At 39.4% G+C, this 26,508-nt stretch overlaps 1 protein-coding gene across 1 annotated transcript in view; it reads left to right on the forward strand.

Moving 5' to 3' along the window:
- ATP8B4 (ATPase phospholipid transporting 8B4 (putative)) overlaps nt 1-26,508 on the forward strand; it is a 254,776-nt gene that overhangs the window by 197,650 nt on the left and 30,618 nt on the right. Inside the window, exons 17-23 of the mRNA XM_058665877.1 lie at nt 3,295-3,410; nt 8,082-8,246; nt 9,456-9,567; nt 11,342-11,447; nt 20,046-20,193; nt 22,834-23,017; nt 23,531-23,754. Of these exons, the coding sequence (XP_058521860.1) occupies nt 3,295-3,410; nt 8,082-8,246; nt 9,456-9,567; nt 11,342-11,447; nt 20,046-20,193; nt 22,834-23,017; nt 23,531-23,754 (1,055 nt within the window). The remainder of the gene's footprint in view (nt 1-3,294; nt 3,411-8,081; nt 8,247-9,455; nt 9,568-11,341; nt 11,448-20,045; nt 20,194-22,833; nt 23,018-23,530; nt 23,755-26,508) is intronic.

The raw sequence follows: 26,508 nt of genomic DNA on the forward strand, positions 1-26,508 counted from the left end.
GGGAATGGATTGATGATCTGTCTCTCCCTCTCTGTTTCTCTAACTATTCTTTTTTTTAAAAAAATGAGTCTTTAAAAAAATGAGGAGGCATCCAACATGGAAAATAATTATTAAGTCACAAAATTTTACAGCTGGGCAGGATCTTACAATTTGTTCTATTTTAGTATCACCTTATTCTTTTTTTCTTTCTTTTTAAATTTATAATCTTAGTTGACTAGGGTACAAAGGGTCAAGGGGTACAGGAAAGTGGGTAATACCAATGTTTCCACACTAATATCATCATTTTTTCCCCTGTATCTGGGGTCAGGGGAGAAACAAAGGGAGAAACCCCACCCAGCCTCCCACCCCTCCCAGGTCCCCGATGTGAGGTGTGCTCCGAGGATCCTGCTCAAGCAGTTTTGATAGTTCAACAGTTCCAAATTGCTGCCAGTCTTGCTGTTCCAATCGCAATGAAATCTACTCAGAATCCACTGGCTGACATAGTCTTTTCCTGATTGGGGTTCTGAGATAAGCAGTTGAGTTGGAGGGATCTCCAAAGAAACTTCGTCTGAGGTAATCCCAGACCTGATTCTTGTGTGTGCTTGCCAGTACAGGGTCTGGTACCGTCCGTTGCCCCATCAGCTTATGCACATGCTGATCATTGCAGTTGCTGGGTCGGTTCTGTTTCCAACCCTGTCTTCCATGCGAACTGCTGGGTGTTGCAGTTTAGTCCGATCCTGCCTACTTCATACTCTGTCCTCTCACAAACCAGTGGGAGCTGCAGCCTAGTTGGGGTGACTCCCCAAAATCCCCATCAAGCCTGCCCCTACCCTGGTTCCCATGCATGCCAGTATGTACCGCAGACTTGTCAGTCTACCCCACATTCCATTTAGCTCTCACACATGTCAATGGCATTGAAGCCTAGTTCAACCCAACCAACCCTACTATCCAGCCCACACATATACTGGCAGGTGCCTTTCTGTCTAGCCACCCCTGCCCCGTCCTGGTTTTTGTACTCTCCAGTGGGAATGGTAACCCAAGAGGGAGGTGCCCACTATTTCCATTCTAGGCCACTCCCATTCCCAGATTATGCACTCTCCAGGTGGTTCTGGAGTTTAACTTGATAGATTTAGCCCCCAGTGCCAACCTCTGCCAACTGATGCTGTGGCAAAGCCCAACCAACCCTCACCCACTCTAATTTTTGTTTGCACCAGTCAGAACAGTCAGCTCAACCTGGCTTTTTCCTGATCTAGTCCACATGAGGCCCACAGGTGTTGTAGCCCTGCCTGGTCTGGTCTGCCCCCATTCCAACTCACACTCTCCAGTGGGAGTGGTTGTCCAGCAGGGGAGTCCATATTCCCCCTACTGGCTTTGCCCCTTCCCTCCCTGGTTCTCAAGTGTGCTGTTTGGGTACTACAGCCACATCTGGTACGGCTCACCTCACCTTGGCATTCCATAATGACATCGCCTTATTCTATGTGAAAAGTGAGGCATTAAAACTTACAGATTGTGGTTCCTCTAGACCAATGGTTCACAAAGTGTGATATGCAAAACTTTAACAAACACATGACAGGTTTTTCAAGGATACACCAGAACAAAAGCATTTCCATGGTAGTACCACCAGTATTTTCCGTATTTTTTTCCTCATGAGTATACTGTAGAGTTTTACAGGAGTCCTCAAATATATATCATGACTGACTAAATGCAGAAGCAGACATGAGAATCCAAATATCTTTTATTAAGTTGGGCATTAAAGAGATGTGCAATAGAAGAATGTAGCATCATTCCCCAAATGTCTTGTTTCTGAAAATATTTTTTTCTATAGAAATCTTATTTCTGGTCATGTTTATTAGGTTTATTATAACAATTATTGTCACAATGATAGTGTTTTAAGACTGGATATAATAAAATATACACACTTTTTCTTGATATCTCATGGGAGAGAAAACAGTGAGTGAAATGATTGGGATGATGTTGAAGAAAAGTAAAATCTTAAGACTGATTTTTGTCCCCTGCCCTTGTTTGGGACAGTTATGTAAATTGTATATGCCATTCTCCCTAATTTCCCCAGTGTGAACAATCAGAGATAGAGGACAAGAAAACTGTATGAGTTTGGCAAGGAAGTAAGTGACCCAAAGTCAAGACAAGATCTAGACAAAGCTCACTGCTAAAAGTTAGAACTCTTCAAGGCCAGGAGCAAACTAGAATAGGTTTAGTGTTGGTTGCAGTTAGAGGAGAAAGTAATCTATTGATTATGTTGATATTTATATTCTGTTAAGTTCTAAACTTGGTATGCCATTAAATTGATAGGTATGCAGGTTTCTGTCCATCTACTTTGAGACATTGTTTTGGGGGAAGGAAATGGTCTAATTGGGTGGAAAGCATATAATTGTTTCAGCTTGACTGAGTATCAGAGTGCTCAGATCATGCCAATGTGATCCAGGTAGTTGTTTTATATTGCAGGCAGTTTCTAGGAAAATACACACACACACACACACACACACATACACACACACACACACACACACACACACACACACACACACACACACACAGAGTCATGCCCATGGATTCATGCACTTCATCATTCAAAAGATTTTTCTGTCATGAGTCAACCTGTAAGACCAAGCTCACATGGATAGACTGTGTTATATGGTTTGAGAAAGCACTTGGTAGGGGTGAGGGGAGTCCAGGTCATTCCCAAACTTGAGGGGCAAGTTAAAAACACCATCCAGTTAAAAGAGAATTCTAGGGGGAAGGTAATAGAAACTTTATTCTCTGAAAGCCTCCTGTGAGATGTGCTTGTGGTCAGGCTTGTGATCCAAGAATGAAGAGAGTTTTCAAAGGAGTGAAGAAATAAATCAGCAAAGGCCAAGAACTGTGCAAGCCATGACTTTGAATGGCTAGAATCCATCATAGAGATGATTTGGCATAACCATGACATTAACTTGAGCAGAGGTCTAGAATTTCACACCAGGAGCTTTCAAAGTTCTCAGTTCTCATGATACTGAAGAACTGCTTTAAATGTATCAATCCCTTAGAAACAGAAGGTCAAAAAAATTAAGAAAGAAATTCATACACGAGAGTAAAAGCCTTTGTTTGGGTTTGGGAAATAAGAACAGAGGATTATAGCAGATGAATATGTGTAAGTTAACATAGTGTGAACAAAGTGAAGCAAGCCACATAGGTAAGTGCATCATTCCAAAGACAGTATTGGCGAAGATATGGCCATGCCAAATTTCCTAAGTCATGCAAGAACTGTATTTTGAGGAATTCTGTTGGTTATATTAAGCTTTTGCAAACTTTTCTTTTCAGTTCGAAACCCAGAAGGACAGATAAAGCTTTATTCCAAAGGAGCAGATATTATCCTGTTTGAGAAACTCCTTCCTTTCAATGAAGACCTTCGGTCTTTGACGTCAGATCACATCAGTGTAAGTGTCTTGGTCTTAGGGTTAGCACAGTGGCCCCTTTGCCATTTCCTATGGTTAAGTCTTGTTTTAAAAGATATTAGATAAGGGATCTGACTTCTGAAACAAAGCATCTGGAGAGCGGTTCCAGAGGAAATTGTGCCAGGCATGTCTGCAGGCTGGCACATGGCATGCTGGCCCCTGCCCTGGTGGGAGTGTAGTCAGTGTCCGCACAGGCACATTAGCACTCAGTGGCTGAGAAGTAGCCACAGAATATGAATGATGGCACTGCAGCCAGGGCTGGGCGCAGGGTTGCTTTGGGACCACCTGTTGACACCTGCTCTAACTCCCTTGCAGCTTTATGCTGTTCTGGTGGGGAGAATGCATTAGCTCTGGGAGGAGGAAACAGAGAATTGTTTTTCCTTGCCTTCTGGTATGTTTGGAAATCTCTTACATTTATACCCAGGGAGTAGTTTAGGGTTGTGTTAAAATAGGTAGGGAAAAACAGTCTTTGGCATCCACTTTCTCCCCTCAGGGCCCTTTAATTCATATCATAAATTATAACTCCTTTGTGTCCCTTAGGACAGTAAACTGCTGCATTCTGAGACCAGCGAAGTTTGTTTCCGAAGTTTTCTGAAGGGAACGGGGGTGATCTCAGGCAGACTTTCCTGCTTTCTTCTTTTTCAAAAGAATATGAGTCAGTGGATTAATTCAAACATTACTTGGTATAAATCTGAAATTCAAGGGGGTATCTAATATTTGTCTGCACTCACTTAACCCCATGTGAACTCTAAAGGGAAACCAGTCAAAGCGCTCATTTTCTCATTGGTTTTTCCTTTAAAAACTTATGGAGGATTCACATTCTTTGTGAGGTCCTATGTTTAATACAAAGCATTCCCTGAATCTGTAAAAAACAAAAGTAAAAAAATAAATCTGTCTGCCTTTAAGTTTTAAAATGATGGCTCAGTAATATTGGTTACAAACATAGCTATTGTTTTTGTCTTTCCAATAGAGCATTCTTGATTTTCTTTTAATCTCTTCCAGAAGGCCAGCATGTTTTTAAATTTTTTTATGAAAACAACATTGGAATCATAAGTATTTGATTTTTGTCGTTACTCAAACACCAAAGCCCAGGGTTTTCACATGCTGTCCTTTCAGACTAAAGTATAAGAAGCCCAGTTTGGTTTTTGTACATTTATGATCCCTAAATGTTAATGTTTTTAGGTAATATCAATTTGATTTGCCCTTTGTTTCATTTATTTATTTTGGCCTCTTAATTCTTAGGTGTGAGATTTGTAGTTAATTAACTGATTTTGAATTGTTTAATGACAGGAAAAGACCTTACTCAAATGTACATTTAGGATCCAGCTTGTGTTTCATGCACTAATTAAATAACTTAAATCATCTGTCCCCTTTTATAATGTCATCTTAGAATCGATCACTGTTTTGCAGAACAGAGAGGAGGGCCCTGCTAATGCCCAGTGGGGCTTCAAGTTAAAGGCAATGAGACGTTTGTACAAATTAAGAGGACAAAAGATCATTAGAAGACAGTAACTAGATTGTCAGATGAGAAGGGGCCCAGTGGTGGTCTTGCAATGGAGGGCTTGTACAATGTCATTGCAATATCCAAAGTGCTACCAATTGCCTATGAGATAAATTGGGATCCGTTTTCTCATAGTCTCTCAGGGCTAAGCCACATCATCACAGTATGCACTGAGTTTCTATTTATCTGATTGGGGTGTGCCATGGTTTAATTTTTGCCTGAACGTAAGCCTGTATCTATAATCTAAGCCAAAACACAACAAAGATGACATTCTCAGTAACGATACCCAAAGGAGCAGAAATGGTTCTAAAACCACTTGGCTTACAGCTCAGAGGCCCCAAGGTGACCACTGGAGGCACAGGCAAAGTAGGAGGTTTTTAGCACCTCCCCAAAGTAATCTACACATTTTCAGCTATTGTGGCTGTGTGAGACATTTAGTAACTTCATGTTTCCTATATTTTCTCCTGTGAGAAGGATGAAACAGGAAATTGTATTAAAATGTCAGTTTACTGAGACACTAAAGAAAGGACTAGGTTTCCCAATCAAATTGACTTCTTATTAAATGCTAATTCCATAGACCACCATTTCTAAGAAAGTAGACTTTCCTAAACTAACTTTACTTGATAATGATTATATTGTTTAAATTTTAAGCAATTAAAAATTTTTTATTGATTACATTGTATTATGTGACACAGTTTTATAGGCACTGGGATTCCCCCCACCCCTCCACAAACCCTCCCCCAATGGTGGATTCCTTCACCTTGTGGCATTATCACAGTTCAAATTCAGTTGAGATTCTTTCATCACAACCATTTACCAAGCATAAAGTCCAGCATCTTATTGTCCAGATAAGTTCAACGGTTTCTTGGGGAGACCATCTCTGGTCTGAAGGTAGAGCCAGCAGAGTATCATCCCGATCAATTAAAAGCCCCGACATAACATCAGTAACAATTTATAATGTTATGGAATTAGTTGACATGGTATTGAGTAACCAATATGTTAAAAGAAAAAAAAAGAATGCAAGTTCTGAACCACATTCTGTGACTTCTACATTGACATTTCAATTATTAGTTTATATACAACCGGGTTCTATACACCTTAAAATGGTATAGATTACTATTCAGCTGTCTCGTGTCTATTTTAATTTTAGTATTTAGCAGTTTATGGCATTGAAGCATAATTTTGCTGAACCTGGCTGTTTTTCAGGTAGTCTAACTCTATAACTCTAACTATACATATGTCAACAGTTTAGGTGAACAGTTTTAGGAGGCGTGTGCAGAGAAATCTTCAATACCCTAGTGAGGAGTAACTAATCTTTGTGTCCCACCCAGTGAAGTATAAGCGCATCCCCGCTGACCGTTTCATGTCTGTTTCTAAGCAATTAAAAAATTGTAAAGAATAATGTAGTAAGATAATAGTTCCACTGAAGTCTAGAATGAAATATAAAACTCAGTCTTGACTTTAGCCTGCAACCACTCACATTAGCTTTAATTCCTTTCCTCCCTGTTTGCCTCAAAGGTTTACTGTCAATAACATGCTTAATAACTATTAAGCAGCTAATTGAAGTATTTATTTATTTATTAGGATTTATATACTTATTTGAAAGACAGTTATCCAATAGTTCATTTTCCCAAATAGCCACAGTGATCAAGGTAGATCAAGTAGAAGCAAGGAGTCTGGAATTCCATCTGGGTCTCCCACATGGATGATAGGGACCCAAATATTTGGACCATCTTCCATTGCCTTGCCTTTCCAAGTGCATTAATAGGCAGCTGGATTAGAAGTGGAGCAGCTGAGAAATCTACAGTAGTGAATACATGTAATGAACCCTGATGCCCAACAAAAGAGAAATGGATAGAGAAACTGTGGTACATCTACTCTATGGAATACTACTTAGCCATTAAAAAGAATAAAATCTTACAATTTACAACAAAATGGTTGCAACTGGAGACCGTTAGGCTTCGTTAAATAAGCCAATCCCCAAAGGACAAATATCATGTTCTCTGATTTAAACAACCTTCCTACAAAATACAAGATCAACAGATGCATAGGTAAACATGTATACACACATATTCACTTAGAGGAACTGTATTCTGGAGATTAGCATACTGGAAAGTGAAGATAAACTGAAGTATGTATCTCTACTTCCAAATAAAAGTTGGACTCAAAATGAAATATATCTTGACAATAGGATGTTGGAAGTTTTACCATTGTCTATCCTTACAATGTCATTGCACATGTAAATAATAGAATGATGGACTTGTGACTGTTGCTGAAGGTCTCTGTCATTGTAATAATAAAGGGTAAACTAGGGAGTAGGAGAATGTGGAAGGTGGGAGGAGAAAGCCCTGAGCCAATGGAACAGTATCATGAAAAGTGAAAAGGGAGCAGCTGAGCATGTTACTGCACATGCAGCAGCTCAACACACTGCACCACAACACTGGCCCTTGTTCATATATTATTGACTTTTGGCCTTTTATTTTGGAAGTTATCAAGTTTGTACCAAAGTAAGACTCAGTGAATTATAAGCATGGATCTATGAACGTGCTTCAAAAAGTTCAGGGAAATGGAATTAAAATATAAACTTTATTTGGTGCAACAATTTGAAAAGCCATACATAGCTTTGCTCATCATATGCATGTTTCCACAAACTTTATGAGGAATCCTTGTGTTCCCAGGGTAGTGAGAATCATGCTGCAGTTCCATGAGAGCCCCTTGGCTTTGGGTTGAGTGTAGTGGCTCCTGTAAACATCCTTTCCTCATCAGTGAAAGCTGACAGCCAAGAAATGTTGCTCCTCTCATGGCCTGGAATGCTCTCCCAGGAAATGATAGGTTGGGGACCGCATGTATATGTGCTTCCAATGGCTGTCTCTAGGCATGAGTGTTGCTCATCACCTCTCAGCTAGGACAGTTCAATGGGAATTCAGCCGCCTGCAGAGGGAAGGCTAGCTCCTCTGAATGTTTTCACTTCCTAGAAATCAAAGACAAAGCACATGCATGGCAGCTGACGTTTCTGAGGAGGTAGAAAGTTAGGATGGACAAGCAGCCCTCTTGTGGTGAAATGAATCTGTGTAAAAAATTATGCGTTGTTGCTGTGCTTGTTATTTAGAAACAAGAAACAAAGGTGTCTAAGTCTATGTCTTCCCTGGCAGGAATTTGCAGGGGAAGGCCTTCGAACCTTGGCTATTGCCTATAGAGATCTAGATGACCAATACTTTAAAGAATGGCAGAAGATGCTGGAAGATGCAAATGCTTCAGCAAATGAGAGGGATGAATGGATTGCTGGGCTGTATGAAGAAATCGAAAGAGATCTGATGGTATGAGTTCATGTCTGCAGGAAGGACAGTGTGTGTTTGGAGACTGAGCATAGGAATATGCCCCCAGCTAGATCATTTTGAGGATGGCAGGTATTATTCCTTCAAACATGTAATCATGCTCTGTATTTTGACTTTGTGTTCGCTTTGTATGATTCTAGTGACATAAGAGGTTTCGATCAGCAAGGGCTTATGCACTTGGAATAAAAGACAGTAGACTGTCTTTGAGACGTCTTAGATGCTATAGGTTTTCTTTTTTCTCACCTTGTTCTATGTCATTTTTTTCTTTGTAAAGATGTTTTATTTATTTGAAGGCAGGTTGATGGAGGTATGTATGTGTATATAGAGAGTGAGAGAAAATCTTTCATCCACTTGTTCATTATTAGCTGGGACCGGGCCAGGCTGCAGCTAGGAGCCCAGAATTCTCACTTGAGCGCAAGGCCTTAGCAGGGAGCTGAGTCAGAAGTGGGGAAGCCAGGACTTGAAAAGACACTCCAATATGGAATGTTGACATCACAGGTGGTGGCTTAACTCACTGTGCCATAGTGCTAGCCCCTGTACTTCGTTGTTTTGGAATGAGGAAGCTTGCTAAGCAGAGCGGGGCCATAGTTCTAAGCTATCTTGGATCATGAGAGTCTACTGGTATGTGTACTGTCCAGAATGTGGCCTGTTTTAGAAATCATTCTTCCCGAAGCTCCAGTGGCCATGCTGTGAGGCACCAGGGATGATGCCACGTTCATTGCCACATGGAAGATGCTCCTTGGAGCCTTCATTTTTAGTTTATGGCCTCTGCTGATAGTGTAGGAGAAAAATCTTTACTGTTTTGTGGTGAGCTTCCTGAGCAGGAGGTGAGGGCTTTCCCCTGGACCCCTCTATTATTGATGCACATGGGGTAGGGAGCTGGGGAGCTCTGGATGTCCACATGACTTCTGACAATTTATGCTAGTGTCTTCCTTAAGCTTAGCAACCCTGTCATGTAAATTCTAATTCCCCAGACCCCTGCCATTCAGTTGGTTTGATCTAGAAACTTCCTATGGGATATTTCCAATCTACTTCTTCAAAAGTAGAAAATTTGCTGTATTGATGGCAATAATTCCTATCTCCAGTTCATGTTCCCTGACCTCGAAGCTTTGTGACTGAACGCCAAGCCACTGACATTAAGTATGTTGTTTGTACTCATTAACACAAAACTTTCTCCATTTTTTAATGAAGCTACTAGGTGCCACTGCTGTAGAAGACAAGTTACAAGACGGTATTATTGAAACAGTTACAAGTTTGTCACTAGCCAATATTAAGATATGGATCTTAACAGGAGATAAACAAGGTAATTTGGAAATGGAAGATGATGATGCTGTGGAAAAAGGGAGAGATGACTTCTATGACAAATTCTTATTAACCAGAAACCTCAATTAGATATCTGTCTTGCCCATTACATAGGAGAATATTGAAAGACAAGCAAGAATACCAATCTGCTTTTTAAAGATAAGCAAACAAAAGCAAGGTAACAAGATGCCTTCAATATCCTATACTGGGGTCACTTGAGTTTCAATCCAATAGCCGTCAAATACAATTGACATTAACAATGATACTAAAATATTTAACGTGGGTTCCAATGAGCACTGCCCCTAACCAACACAAACATTGAGACTGCAAAAGAACTTTGGAGACTTTGGGTTACCCTCACGGCTTCTTGAGGTATGGAATATTTGGAGATTTGAGGCTTTAGGGAAGTTCAAGCATGCAGCTGTTTCTCAAAAATGGGAAATATTTTGGTATTTTTAACAACGACCACAGCTGTACCAGTACAGTCTGGCTGAATTCCAGGTCTCCCCATGTAATGATACAGTGAGAATTCACCCACTTCCAGGGATGGAAAATTCTAACTCATCAGAGAAAAATTCATGTTAAGAACATTGCATATGTTAAGAAAAGGGAATCAATATATTTTGGGTTCATTGCTGACAGGAATGGTTAAAAGTGATTTTAAACTTTTCTCAGTCAACTGCAAATATTTAATTAGCTATTAATTATTAAACTTAATTAGCTATTAAATACTAATATTTAAGATATTGGTATATATCTAATATATTTAAGAATATGTCTACTGGGTTTTGCTGGAAACTTTAAAGATTTGAAGATGTAATAAGCCAGTCTTTAAAATTTTAATCAAAATAATTGATTATAAAATAGAAATAGTAGAGTTGAACCTTTTGGTATATCATTAGTAGAGTCTACAAAGTTGTTAGATGTTGATCAGGTATGGTTATTAAATTGTTACCAACCATTATGAATTTACCACAGTTAGCTTCATTTCCCGTAGTTTATACATAAAATATGCTAAACTTTCCCTGGTTTGTACATAAAATGTGCTAAGCTTTTTATGAATTAGCTGCCTTTATGAAGGACAAAAGTAATGAATTATAGTCTGAAGATTCAGTAGCACTTGAAAAAGTCAAATAGGTGTTTTAAAAATGGAAGGAGTTACCTAGCTATCCCTGGCTCCATTTCTATCAAAGGATTGACTGCCAGTATCATGGACTTTTCCAATTTTCTATTAGAGTCATCCTAGTTGGTTTGGAGACCTTACTAAATTTCCAAATTTCTATTAGTTAATGAAAAAAATAGCAGTGTTGAATGTGGGAAAATTGTATCAATTTTCACAGAGCATTTTTGTTATCCAACTATATCTTGCTTTTTCAGTTTTCCTACTATATCATAACTTCATTTTAGCTAAGTTTAATATTTTGGCTCACTAAAGACAGTCTTTGGATCTTCTGGTCAAAAGTTTTATACATATACCTGTCATCATAATACAAGATCTTACAGAATTTTCAAAAGTGCTAATATCAGAATTGTAATTTCTTTTCAAACTGGACAAGGAAATTCATAGACAGTGCTACTCCATGTGTTGATCAAATGGTGAACTTGATTATGGAATTAGGTCCCTGTATGTTATTTGAAGTCATTTGTATTTTATCATTCATTATGCTCTTCTGACATTAAAGAGGCTATCAAGAAATACTGCTATGACCTCAAAACTTTTATGAAAAATATATCTGTATCCTTGAGTAACTGAAATAAGCTTTATTTTGTATCAGAAACGGCAATTAACGTCGGTTATGCCTGCAATATGCTGACTGATGACATGAATGATGTGTTTGTGATATCAGGAAACACTGAAACAGAAGTGAGAGAAGAACTCAGGTAACTATTGAAGAAAGCATGAAAGGAGGAAAGGATGGGAAGGAAGCCAAGGGGTAGAGAGAGGAAGATCAGGTAGCAGAGAAAATGGAAAATTATGCTAGATTCCTAAGGGCCTAAGTTGATAGAGTTCTTCTTGTTTCCTAAACTCCCATTCATTTTGGTGACAAAGATAAGTTTAACATCAGTGATTAAACATTGTCTTCAGGTTTCCAACACTTCCCAAGTATATTTTTCAAAAAAAGATTCTAAAATTTTATTTTGCAGGAATAGGGAGGGTTGAAGGAGAGAAAGGTCCCATCCACTAGTTCACTGGTTCACCTAGGAATCTATATCTCACATGAGCCTAAATAGTTATCATGTGATTTTAGTTTGGGAGAAAAAAGTGTCCTGATTGCTAGGATCGAACAACCACACGCCCTACCCTGCCAGGCATTTTTAGAACAGAGTTTCAAATGATTGATGTTAGGCTGTCCTTTAAAATTGTGCAGTGGTGAGTACCTGCTCTCTCTTGTGGCGATGAATGACAAGTACCACTGATGGCACTTGATAGAACTATCAGTTTCGTAGGGGTGGGTGTTTGGCACAGTGGGTCAAGCTACTGCACCAAACACTTGTGTCCCATGTCCCAGTTAGCGGTTTGAATCCTGATTCCTCTCTGCTTCCAGTATAACTCCCTGTAAGGAGCCTAGGAGGCGAAGGATGAAGACGTAAGTACTTGAGTTCCTGCCATTCACCTAGGAGGCTTGGCTGGAGTTCCTGGGTCCTGGTCTCAGCCTAATCTAACCCTGGACATTGTGGGGAGCAAATGACCTGTTTTAGGGTCTCTTTCTGTGTGTCTTTCTGCCTTTGAAATAAATACATAAATAAATCTTAAAAATACAAATTCCCTTGCTTTATTCTGACGTGCAAATGAAGACTTCAGAGAATAGTGCGTGGGAATTTATTTTAATGAGCATCTAGTAGTTCATGATGAGATAAATTTGGACCCACAGCTGGAGTAGATAGCATACAAAGAAGGAAAAGAGTCTTTCAGTAAGTAGGTAGTTTGATATAATTAGGATTACACGTGGATATAAATTTAGATATAGACTACTGTAAAATTGGTTTAGTTGCTATAAAGCACCAGAAATTATTTAAGTGCTATAACTGGAGATAATGACAGATAAACTTCTCATTTTGAGAAATTTCTTAATATCAATGCATTTTGTTATTTTTTTCTGTTACTGTGCTTATAGAAGGACATTTAACAATCTGAGAAATTATTTCCCCAGAACTTTAAAAAATGCTGTGCAGAGGCTAAGTAGCTTGTGCAAGCAGTGAGTGGTTTAGTAGGGACTTGAACACAGGCAGCCCAGGCTCTGCAAGCCTGTGTCCCTGCTCACTTGCCATGTGGTCCCAGAAAACATGCCTTTGATTTATTTTTACAATAATAATCTAAAAAGTGCAGTTGTTGAGGCATCTTAATTAATCTCATTAGTTAATTTTAGTTTCTCCCATTTAGCCTTTCTCTTCTGAAACATGGAGAGATAGACATTGATCTGATAGGTATTTTTCTTTAATTTGGAGATTGTATGAAACAGGAACTTAAATATAGCTATCTGGTGAGATTCCTTTTTATCTTCCTCATTTCTTTGCTACTTCCTCTCTCCATCTTCCCTTCATCCACTGGTTTGGCTACCACCAAGAACTATTTCATTAAATTTTTCCCAGTAACGACACTGAGTGTGCAACAGTGGGAAAGTAAAGAGCCAGGACAGTTTTTTGGAGGTAGAGTGGATAGAACTTGGAATTGGATTGGGGGCAAAAAGAAGTAGCCCAAAATACTGTTAGGTGTGCAAGGGCAGGAACCCTTCCAGTTTTCTAAAACTGAATTGGATCCCCTTCTCTTCCAGATGGCAGAAAATTAAGTTACACAATTTCAGTTGAGTTCCAATTGGGGATGTCCAGTTGCCCCACTTGTCATTGCTGATCAGCATCTCCCCTGCTACCACCTGGGGCTTCCAGCTTGTGGGTGTCCGTCTGGTGTCTGATGTCTTTGGGTTGCTGGCTCTCCCTCTTAGCTGACTTTCGCGTCCTTGTGGGGAAACAGAAGAGGGTGGGACCGTGCTGCTGTTCACGTTCTCTCGGAATAGACTTGGGTTCTTACGTGACCAGTTCCAGGTTGCTGAAATGCTTTTCCTCGACCTTCCTCTATGGCATTGTACCCTGGTTAGATAATTAAATTCCCAAAACATATTTGAGGATCTTATTACATGCACCCACTGTCAATCTAAGGTGTAGGCCATGATATACATACATATAGATAGATATATTGATTTATCAATATATAGATATAGCTACCTGCTGGTTTTAAGTTCCTCACAATCTCCCCTAGGTTAGGGTTGAAAATGGAAAAAAAAGTCTAGTCTTTCTGCTGTTCCTATTTTGGAAATATTTTAGGCTGTGAGTCCCTTAAGGATTAGTTTTGGAGACTTGAAGAAACTTTCCTTCTCATAAAGCCTGATCAGGGAAATCTCAAAAGGCTGCAGTTCAGAGTGATGATGCTGTTACAGGATTCAACCGTTCACTGTTGAAAAAGCAAGAGTTTGAGTCTCCCCTCTGTTCTGTGTTGGGCTTTGACGATCCCTCAAAGGCAAGGCATCTTTCTCGTTGGAGAGGGTTGCTTCAGGCACTGCCTCCAGACTTTGTTCAGCTACATTTGGCTGGCTAAATAAAGATGTAACTATCATTTTAGGAAAGAAATGTGGAGATATGTGAATTATTATGACACTGTCAGTAGTATAAATGGATAGGCATTCTCTAGAGGGCAAATTACTCATATACCTCAAAATTACATATATGAATATTTGACTCAATATTCTAGAAATTTCTCTAAGAAAATAGACTGTATATAAAGAAATAGTTATTTCTGTATCAATTAGAACTTTAGGAAATTAGAAACAGTTCAAATACTCAGCCATATGGATATTGTTAATACTGTAGCTTATAAATAAGCATGTAATGGAATATTACATGAGTCAGTGAAAGTAATGATGGCATGAGAAATGTTCCTGGTAGATTTATTAAATGAGAATGAGGCTATAAAACCTCATGCATAGAATGGTCCCTTTTTTTTTTGTAAGTAAGGTACATGTGAAATCCCTACACACATACGTGAGTCTTTGCATCTGTCTTCCTACATGTCAAATTTTGAGGGATATAGTGATTATCTATGGGCAACAGTATTGTGGATCATTTCTTTCTTTATTTTTTAAAGATTTATTTATTTTGTTACAAAGTCAGATATACAGAGAGGAGGAGAGACAGAGAGGAAAATCTTCCGTCTGATGATTCACTCCCCAAGTGAGCGCAATGGGCCGGTGCTGCGCTGATCCAAAGCTGGAAACCAGGAGTTTCTTTCAGGTCTCCCACATGGGTGCAGGGTCCCAAGGCTTTGGGCTGTCCTCAACTGCTTTCCCAGGCCACAAGCAGGGAGCTGGATGGGAAGTGTAGCTGCCGGGATTAGAACTGGCTCCCATATGGGATCCCGGCACGTTCAAGGCGAGGACTTTAGCTGCTAGGCCACGCCGCCGGGCCCAGATCATTTCTTTCTTATGGCTCTTTGTATTGTCTGCATAGTCCTGTTCATGTAATGCTTTTGCTATTAGAAAAGGAATTTTGAATTATCTTTTAAAAAAAAGATTTATTTATTTTTAATAGAAAGATTCACAGAGAGGCGGAGAGACAGAGAGGAACGTCTCTGGCCACTGGTTTGCTTCCCAGGTAGCTGTAATGACTGGAGCTGAGCTGATCAGAAGCCAGGAGCCAGGAGTTTCCTCCAGGTCTCCCACATGGGTGCAGGGTCTGAAGGCTTTGGGCCATCCTTGACTGCTTTCCCAGACCACAAGTAGGCAGCTGAAAGGAAAGTGGGGCCTCTGGGATATGAACCAGTGCCCATATGGAATTCTGGCATGTGCAGGGTGAGCATTTAGCTGCTAGGCTACTGAGCTGTGCCCACAAATTATCTATAATATATTATGTTATATATGATTATATACAATTATATAATTATGCGTAATCTATACTTATAATATATAATGTATTTATAATGTATAATATAATACATTATATAATATACTATATGTTATGCATGATATATAATATAAATATGTATATATTGTGTGATATATATGTATATTGTATATAATACACATATTATATATATATTTTTAATGGAAGACAAATATTTGGGAGAAAAGATTTTTCCTGTTAGAATTGATATTTCAGCACCCTTGAGACTACCTTCTTCAACTGACTGGTAGATCAGGCTGTGACTCCTTTCCTAAAGTCTAAGACAGAAGTGATATTCCTAAAAAAAAAAAATCTACATAAGAGGAATTGCTGTATTTACAGAATACATCCATTTAGTGGTTTAACATTAGGGTTGGAGTAAGATAGAGGATCCACAAAATCTATTGCTCAAAGGTGTTCTGTATATGGCTAGTCTTGTTTCATTATAAATCTGCTATGGGGATGAAATACTGAAATCATAAATTTGCACCATTCTGCTCTCTCGTGTTATGCTTTCAAGTTCAGTGTGAGTTCATGGCGAAAAAAACTAAAGCGTATCAAAAGAAGTAGCTATTGGAAGGAAATGACCTAAATGCTTACATTTAAACCTGTCAAATGTGTTTAGTTTATGTCATAAACATCGATATGTAATTTTTACGCATATCATACATACGGCTTGTTTCAAATTCAGTCTTGAAACGGTTTTAGACAATTTGAGTTCTGGGTTGATTTTGCTGGCACAGCTGCTTAGGTATTAAGGGTATAGCCAGAATTCTACAATTCAACGTTGTTACGGTTTCTCAGATGATTGTGTTGATTGCATTTTACCAGGACCTATGTCTTCTGCCCAAAAGAAAAAGACTGAGAATATATTTGTGCTTAGTCTAACAAGAAAACTCATCTTGTGTTTCCTTTTTTTGGTCTTCAGTACATGTTCCATTGCTGGAAAATTCATGTTCTCCATCTGATTAGACCACTGATGATAGGGTGTATCCCACCAATATACCTATGAAGTAATATTTTCTTTTCAGTAAACATAAGGTGCAGTGGTTTAGTAGACAAAAAAGGAAACACAATCATCTCAAAGGTCTAGCTCTGGTTTCAAAGCACAGATGATCTTTTAAGTTTAGTGTAAGGGTTTTAGTCTATCACCGAACACACTCTTTTAGCAGCTGAACATAGGTAGAGGGCCTTAAGAGAACTGACAGTGACCCTTTCTCCTGCCATCTCTTTTCTTCTTGATGGACTGTGTGCAAGCTGGCAGGGACCTCACTGTGCTTTGCTGTGTTTGTGGTGGCATGGGACTGTGCATGCCATGGTCACCTCAAGTATTAATGCATTTCTGGATGCCAGCGCTGTTATAAAGTCCCCTTCATGACTAAGCTTGGAAAAGCACAGGCACTCTTTTGTTTTAGCATTTGTTATTTGTATTCTGTGGTTAAACATCATGTGTTCTCCCTGCAAAAATGTATAGTGCATATTCATTGCAAGGAATTAGGCATAGCTTTCCCCCTCCTCTCCTAATAAATTGTTTTTTTTGTGAGAACCAGCTGGTGTTCGAGGAGCTAAGTTCCAGAAATATAAAGCAAGGGCAGCTATGGAGCATGGGCAAAAGGTCTGAAAACGTGAGAACCCAGTCTGGCAAGGAGACCTTGGCCTGTGTGGAGAGATCAGTGGGAATTTAAGCAGGGCCGGAAAAACTGTCATTATCTGGAAAAGGGTTCATTGTCAGATGTTAGGAAGACAGTTTAAGGGAAAAAAGTCCTAAGTAAATAGAATTGCAGCCAGCACTTTCATGAACTTCACCCTTCTTTGGAATGTTTTCATTCTCTGGGGAGAAAACAGAGATTGAGTCATTTATACAGCAAGTGAGGACTTAACTTAAAAGGAAACCTCAGGAGATCTTTCCACCATCGTACTCTCTAACAACTCAATCGATGGGCTCTGCAGTGCTGTTAGAGGACTGCCAATTTCTAAGGAACGTGTGCCTCGGACATTCTTCATGCCATAGCACCATGTGTTCTAGGGATGGAGTGGGACATTTCATGACATGGCTATCTGCTAAAGATACCCCACCCTCCTACTTGAAACAAGACCATTTTTATGGCTGTTCCACCTCCATCCCCCCTCCCCTGTTCATTACTGCCTACATTTCACACGTGGCATTCTGACTTGATGAATAGTATTATTTTTGGATTCTGCAAAATGCGTGCTATGTCTATGTTATCATCCCTGGGGCCAGGGCCATGTGACCTGTGGGTTTCTAAATGTGGCCTGTGATTTTGGTCCTGGACAGCAGAAGGAGATGTTGAGCCAGAAGATAGGTAACATTTTGGGTTTTGTTCTTTGTTTTAAAATTTAGAATGCAAACAATTAGGACTGCAGCTTTAAATAATCAGCAGGCTGAGGACTAAGTTGTTTTGGGACAGAGGTCATTCTCTGAGGAGCTTCAGTGTAAAAATCCTGTCTTTCTGTGAAGGAAAAGTTATTTATTTGAAAGACAGTGGCAGAAAGAGAGGGAGAGAAGAAGATAAACACATTTTTTTTCTCTGTTTCATTCCCCAAAAGGTAAGACCGTTGGTGCTAGGTCAGACAGAACTTCATCTTGGTCTTCCAAAGGTGGTAGAGCTCCAAGTTCTTGGGATATTCTCCACTAGCTTCCCAGCTACCTCAGCAGGGAGCTGGATCAGAAGGAGAGCAGCTGGGACTCGAACTGGCACTGTATTATGGGATACCACCACGACAGGTGAACCTTTAATCCACTCCACCATGATGCCAATCCCCTACAATAGACCATTTTAATCAATGTTTTCTATATCATAGGACCCTATGGGAGAACCATGTAATTTTCCAGTAAGATAAAACATTCATTATCTGGTCTATCTCCCATTGCCAATTTCCTCCTGGATGCTATTTATGACAGAAGATGTTAGGGGTAGTGTGGGGACTCAGCTTCAAGGGTGACCTGCCGAGCAGCTTCTTGGTTGTCCTTGAAGCTGCAATTGACACTGCAGCTTGCCCCATGTTGATTCAAAGCTAGTCACCTCCCCCCTCCACAGGGCAAGACAGGAGGTCTTTGGAAAGGAAATTACTCTTCCTTTAAAGTCATCATCTTTGCATTTTGAAGGGAACGGTTAAATACCACTTCTAAGGGTGTTTCATCAGCAGGCGAGCTTCCTCTCACACAGCAGAGATGGATGGGCTGACGTAGGGTAGCATTGTTCAGCTCATTAGAGCTAGAGCATGGGGAGAGTTTCCATTTGCAAGCAAGCTGGGCACTTCAGTGTCTCCAGTTTTTCTCAGATTTATTCCACTGTCTGAGTTGCTGAATACAAATTTTCCTTAAATTATTCCACTACAGTAATTATGCCAATTCGGTTAGTACTAATAATTGTAGTATCCAACTTTATGAAGCATGTGTTTTGGAGCCAGTGTTGTACAGTGGGTTGAGCCATCACGTTCAATGCCAGCATTCCATATTGGAATCTCAGTTTGAATCCTGGCTGCCCCCACTTCCTGTTGAACTCCCTGCTAAAACGCCTGAGAAATCAGCAGGGGATGACCCCACTTCTTGGGTTTCTACCACTCTTCAGGGAGTGGTAGAACACAACACAAGGGCTCCTTGTGTTGACCCGGCCTGACTGGCCATTGTGACATTTGGGAATAGCTCAGTGGAAGAGCTGTATGTTTCTCCCTCTAATTTTGCCTTCAAATAAATAAATTAACATTGAAAATGTTTCTTGCAGGACTGTTGTTTTTATCCAGATCATATTACATTGTATTTCACATTAACAAACATATTTTATATACTTACTTAGCATGAATTCCTATAAGATTTTATCAATTGTCTTTAGTTTTTCTTTCTACTATCTAGCAGTATTGCCTGACTGATTAGGCTCCAAAGTCCTTGAAGCTCTGACCGCCCTATCTACAGAATCTATCAAGTTCTCCTACTGATCATGGGTACTGTGGTATAGTGGGTAAAGCCGCTACTTGGGATGCTGGCACCCCATATGTGCACCAGTTCATGTCCCAGCTGATCCATTTCCCATCTAGCTCTCTACATATAGCTTGGGAAAAACAGCTAAGATGGCCTAAGAGTTTGGGCCCCTGCTACCAATATGTGAGTCCCTGAAGAGGGTCATGGCATTGGTCTGACCCAGCCCTGGCAGTTGCAGCCATCTATGGGAGTGAACCAGCAGATGGACAATCTTTCTGTAACTCTGCCTTTCAAATAAATAGATGCATTTAAAAAAGTGATTTCCTAGTGCAAACCTAGCTCATGATGGTGATTTAGTTTTTAGGTCATTCATGATGTACATGATGATTCTGCTTTCATTATGTTTACCCTTCGAGTTTCTGGAAGTTGGACATTTAAGAGGATGTCCATATTACAGATAATTATCTAGCTTGCTTACTGAAACTGGATATCATGCCATATTCTGTTTGAACAGTGATGAGATGATTTTACCTCTAGGCCAGTCTCTTGTTGGAGTTAATAGGTATGCTCTGTACACTGTGTGATTCACTTTTCCCCTCTCCTTTAAGAAAAGCAAAGGAAAATTTATTTGGACAAATCAGAAGTGTTTCCAATAGCCGGGTAGACTGTGAAAAAAAACAGCAGCAGGAGCTGAATTCCGTTGTAGATGAGACTGTAACAGGAGAGTATGCCTTAATCATCAATGGCCACAGTCTGGTGAGTTTGCTTAAGGCTTTTGTCCTTCCTTTCTTTCACCCCAATCATCATCTCTTTTGTGCTGTCCTAATGAGACCGCCCTTTGTGTTTTCCAAACAAATGACACTAGAAGAAATAGGGCATCCATGATGATTTCCTGTTTGCAGAGGAAAGGAAACTTCTAATATATGTTTCATACAATATTATTTGAACAACCACAGTGGAAAGGAGACTGGAAAAAATACTGAATTCACAGAATATCAATCTTGTCTAAATGACTCTAGACTGCTTAGCCTTGTTGTTTAAGTGCTTGTTTAAGTGGGAGTGTCACAGCTTACTGTTATTTAATTAAAATAATGTGACTGGATGGATCTATTGTAATTATTGCTCTTGCTAATGTTTGTCATTTGCAGAGCACAACTTAACCTTCATACAATTACCACACCAAATTATTGCCATTAAGATACCTCTGCTGGTTTTTTTTCTCAATAGCAGCATTTGAAAGTAATGCCAAACAATTTGCTTTGATTAGGAAATCTGTTTTTTGTCATAATAGAATAAACTTGTATTGTGCTTTTAATGTAGTTCAGGTTCCAAATCTTGGACAAATATCAAAACGCTCTTCTGAGTTTCTAGTTTAGAATACAAAAGGGCCAATTGCACTCCAGCGAAGCTATCATTTATATGCACAAAGAACTAATCTCACATCTTTCTCTGGCTTTGATGATCGTTTTTCACTTTGGAGTTTGGAAAATAAATGTATCTTCTTGTAGACAGTTTCTTAGAGGACAAAAGAAGTTGGATAGGAGTGTATTGTCTTTTTCCCTATGTGATCATCTGTCTGTTAGCTCTTAGTGCTTAGAGCATTATCCAGCTGGATTCCAGACATAATGATGTGTTGCCTTCTACACCATGGAAAGTTACAGAGCTCAGCTGCAGGCCAAGCTCTGTTGAAAGTTTGTCCAGATGACACGAACTTCTCCCTCACAGAGATGAACAGCAGCTGCCAGCCACTGAGGCTGTCAGGTGGGCCTTAGAGCTGGTGGCTCAGGGACCACAGGTATGGACAGTGTCCCTGATGAATTGGACTTTGGTTAATCTGCAGGTTCAGGAAAGCCAATGAGTGATGAGGTTAGTGTGCTCCAGTAACAACTTACCCTGTTCTGTCTATGAGTTTGGTAAGAGAAAGCTAAGATAGTTGTTCTTCGAGGGCCCCCTCAGCTTCTAAGCCTCAAGCTCACGAACCCAAGAAATTCCTTTTAAAAATGTATTTAGGGAGAATTGGCCATGTAGTTGCTAAAATGATCAGAAGTTGTTTTTAATTTCATTTCAAATCCTGATTCACATTTGCTAAATCCAGAATGTAACTGGGCTTTTACCCTATAGGTGTTAGTCTAGGTTTCTTATTGACCATAATGAGAGAAAAGGGGGTCATTCTGAGAAAGACACCCACCCAGTCACGTGCTGCCTTTTCTGGAAGAGGCAGTTCTACTTGAGAATGCCACATTACAGCTTTCTCTAGGCAATCCAGGCTTGGATGTCAGAATTTTCTCTACCCAAGTTATATTTTTATATTCAACCACCCATCTATATATACCACTAACATTTATTAAGCCTGCCAAGAACATTGCTAGAGTATGAGAAAAAGGATGCAAATTGTACATGATGCTTAAGAATTATTGTCTAGCAAGAGAGGAAATCATATAATATTATGATCCAAGAAAGGAATCAATGGAGTGCCTTGAGAGCATAGAGGCAGACACACTTGGTTCCGTGTGGAAAAACCAGGGAAGACCTCTTGGAGGAATGGTTTTCAAGTAGCAGTGACAGCAAGTATAAAGGAGCAGAACTGAAAAAGAAACCATTAAAGCATGGGAAACAAGCAATTGGAACAAGGAAAATAAAGATTAAAAATAAAGGTGATAGTAGAAAGGGCTCCAATATGACGGGCATGAGCCTCTTGCTGAAGATTCATTCAACAATACTGATTGTTTTTTCCTCATACTGTGTTTCTTAAAGAATGTGCAATGAAATAATTTCTAGACAAATAATTGCAGTTTCTTGGCATTTCACAGAACTCTTTTGTGCTCATATCTGAACAAACATGGCATGGTTGCAGGACTTGTCTGAATCAGGGTTGTATGCAACCCTTTGGCCAGGCCTTTCTTGGCTTTGGTCACTATATCTTGCAAGGGCCAATGCCCAGATCCCCTGCCATTTGTCTTGCCCACATGTTACCGACCACCACAGTAAATAGTAACTACACAAAACAATACTGGCACGGAAGCAATAAGCCCATCACTATCACGCAGGTTCGTTCTATACATGCTGAGGGGGCAGACACATTCTGTCTTTTGCTTTCACTAATCTTACTGGTTTCTCGATCTTTCTCCAACATTTCACTATATCTCACCAAAAAAGTGTGATAAAGTATGAAAGGATATTTGCAGGGATGTCTTTTTATTTTCCTTTTAAAATTTCTGGGTACACAGTGTAAGTTCACTGGTAAGTTCATTCTGGTAGTTTTTTGTTGCTTGTGTGACCTTGAATCAACCAGGACCTGTTGAAGTAAGTGAGAGAAATTGGTGAGCAAATAAGATATTTTCTTCCTGAATTTTCTCTCATTTCCTGTTCTTTTTGCATTTTTAAAAACTAACCCAGGCCCATGCCCTAGAAAGTGATGTCAAGAATGATCTGCTAGAGCTCGCCTGCATGTGTAAGACTGTGGTTTGCTGCCGAGTCACCCCACTGCAGAAAGCCCAAGTAGTAGAGCTGGTGAAGACACACAGAAATGCTGTCACTCTGGCCATCGGCGATGGAGCCAATGATGTCAGCATGATTAAAAGTAAGGGGAGGTTCACTTACTGGAGCAGGTTGTGTTCATGCAATGGTCTGTTTGAGCATTTGCCACTGTATAATAGAGCGTGAATGAAAATGTCATTTTGATGGTGAGTCTAAAAAGGATAATATCTGGGTCCAGGGATTCCATCATTAACATGTATCTTTAATTAAATCATGTGTGTATTTTGGTGAGGAAATGACATTGGTTGCTTTATGCTGTGTGGAGAAATGGGTAACTACAGTGTGGATGAAGCAACACCAGATCTCTGTTTGTAATAAGGGGGTTTAGCCACATCTTTAATACTTAGAAATGATGAACACTTGGGCAAGTTATTGAACTGCTCATTAACAAAACTGAGATACACATCTGTCATGTTTCATGGGATAATATGTGTGAAAACTTCTCATTTGTACAACTATAAGGTTTCCATAAATCAATGGCATAAAAGAGAAACAATTCCCCCAGAAGAGCTGTGTTTTTGTTACGGGAATGAGATGTTCCTTCTTCCCTTTCTAGGTGCTCACATTGGTGTTGGCATCAGTGGACAAGAAGGGTTACAGGCGGTCTTAGCCAGCGACTATTCCTTTGCACAGTTCAGATACCTCCAAAGGCTCCTGCTTGTTCATGGAAGATGGTCCTATTTACGAATGTGCAAATTCTTGTATTATTTCTTCTATAAGAATTTTGCATTCACACTCGTGCATTTCTGGTTTGGTTTCCTCTGTGGTTTCTCAGCCCAGGTTGGTAAAAAGCACTTTTATGGATATTTACTATTTTTATGGTTACTTACTTTTTATGGCTACTTACTAATCAATATGAAACATTCCTCTACAGCGGAGGCAAGTGACACTATTGTGAGGTTGATAACTAACTTGAGCTTTGAATCCTAGAAGAATATGTATTTAGCTAATTTCTTAGAAGCAGTCAGTCAGTTCTGGCTGTTCATGTATATGTGTTATTTTTGTTTTGTTCTCTTTTGTTAGCTTTTATTGGTCTGTTTTGGTACAATGACAGGTAAGCTTGATGTACAGGTTTCATTTAGAACAGATGTCTGAGAAACACAAGAAGTATTGGGAGGTGTTAACTTACCTAACACACTAAATGTGTTGAGCTTACAGTATGTTTTTAGTCAGGAAGAAGCAACTGATACCCTGACATCAAAGCTGTTTTGACAGCAGGTTCAGCTAAAAGTTGATCTAAAGATAAAGCTGGTAAAAAAGTATGAAAAATGAGCAAATTAGTAAGTTGGGATTCTATATTTTATATCTGTTCATATCCATTTTAAAAGATAGATATTTATCCCCTTATCTTGGATATCAGGAAAGTTTTGACTGCAGGTACCAACTAGGAAATATATCATTTTTGTGTTTATATAAATTTATGAATACAGAATAGTTTTTAGTGAAAATTTGAATATGGCTATGATATTCGTACTTTGAACACCACCATCAAGAAAGGGAAAATATTGTTCTGCAGAATGAGATAAGAACTGTCCTTCTTACATATTTCTTCAATTGCTCCTAGTTCCTTTTGAGTTTCATCAATAACATTGGTTTTGATGATAGCTTCATGAAACTATTTTTCAACCATCTTACTTGAGAAAAGATTGAGAATAAGTTAAATTTTGCTATTTTATATCATTTTAAGGTTCCAAGAAGGATTGGTGGATCCTTTTTCATAAGAAAAAATATGTTGTGTTCATTTTCCCTTCTTCTGGGAAGCTGAGATTTCTTAAAGTGTGACACACCTGTATCCATTCCTAATTTTTCACTTTTAAGGATAATATTCCCAGAATGAAAAGTTGACTAGGAATAAAAAAATAAGATAACAAAAAAATTTACTAGGTTATTATTTTTTTCTTTTTTCGTATTCTTTTGACAGTTGGAGCAAAGCAGAATCTCTTTTTTTGCTACTCAGAAATAGAAATCATCTTAGTTGCTTCAGGGCAAACACAGGATGAGACTGTTTATATTGTCCACAATTCTTTCTTTCCCTCAGAAAAATGACAAGAACAGTGACGTGACCTAAGTGTTCCTTACCTGGTGACTTGCCCTCCATATAATGCAAGATTGTTTGCTGAGGAGTGTTTCTGTGAGAGATTTCATTTTTAAAATACTGAAATTTGGCCTGAAGAGTGACTCTCAGCACTCTAAAGGGAGAGCTTGACCTTTGAGACCTCTTAGGATCCAGAGAAGTGGTTAGTAATATTTGTAGACACTCCAAGCTTAAGCAAGCAGGTTCATTGTCATATTGTCTTTGGTTTTCATAGCTTTAACATGAAATTGAAAGTACGTTCAATGATGTCTCACCTCTATACTGAGGTTGTTTTCTGTTTTGCATTTGGGATCTGATAAAACTGAGCAATCTGGTGTTCAGTAACTAGGTTTTCAGTCTTTTCCCTGATATATACAGTCTATACGAGAACAGCAAGGGAGAAAAATAAATTGCTCCAAAGGCATGAGAATTTGAGGCTTGAACTCAGATATATGACACTTCATCTGACTATGATCAGGTCTCCAAAATGTTTCATTCTCTGTGTTTATTTTCTGAGTGTCTCACTGCTATTTTATTGACTTTTACATTAGAAATTCTACTTAATCAGACAGTTTTTATTTTGGATCCTCTCTCCATCCTGGTCGAGCCTCTGCATTTATGTCTTTGCTGGTGAGTTGGGGATGACCAGTGTTATCCAATGTTGGTGTGCAGGGAAATCACCTGGTTCACTCATTGAGCACCTTCCACAGAATGGCTGATTCAATGGGCTTGAGGCGGAGATCAATAGTTGGCATTTCTTTGAATGCTTTAAAAAATGCATTTATTTGCAATTTACTTAACAAACAGGAGGAGTCTTCCATGTGTTGTTTTGTTTCCCAAATGTGTCCATATCAGCTGAGGTAGGTTCAGATCAGAACCAGGGTCTTGATCCCTATTTGGGTCTCCTGGGTGGCTGGCAGGGACCCAGGTATTTGAGCTATCACCTGCCGCCTCCTAAGGTAGATGTTAGCAGGAAACTGGAACTGGAAGGGGAACTAGGACTTGATCCTGGCATTCTAATATGAATGGGGGATGCGGATATCTAAAGCAGTGTCTTAAAGAAACCCTACTCCAGAAAGCATATTTTGTGGCTTTTTCAATTCCCCAAAGTCATTGCTTACTTTTTGCTAGTGCAGAACTGGCAGAGGTAGGCTTCCTGTTAGTCTCTTTCTTCCTGAAGATTTGTTTCTGCACTATTCCTTCAATGAGGGTAGAGTCCTTTGCAGCTTCACTTTGTGGGAATAGTAGATTCCGTGTTTGGCCAAACTTGGTATCCCTAATGGTATCTTTTTGTCAGTGGTTGGTGTTTCAGTTGTTTAGTCACTGCTTGGGACATTCCATATCAGGTGCCTTTGTGTGAATCTTGGCTCCATTTCTGACTCCAGCTGGTAGTGCATACCTTGGAAGGCAACAAGGGGTGGCATAAGTACTTGGGTATCTGCCACCTAAGTGGGAGACCA

This window comes from Ochotona princeps, chromosome 6, assembly GCF_030435755.1.
Source record: "Ochotona princeps isolate mOchPri1 chromosome 6, mOchPri1.hap1, whole genome shotgun sequence".
NCBI lineage: Eukaryota > Metazoa > Chordata > Mammalia > Lagomorpha > Ochotonidae > Ochotona > Ochotona princeps.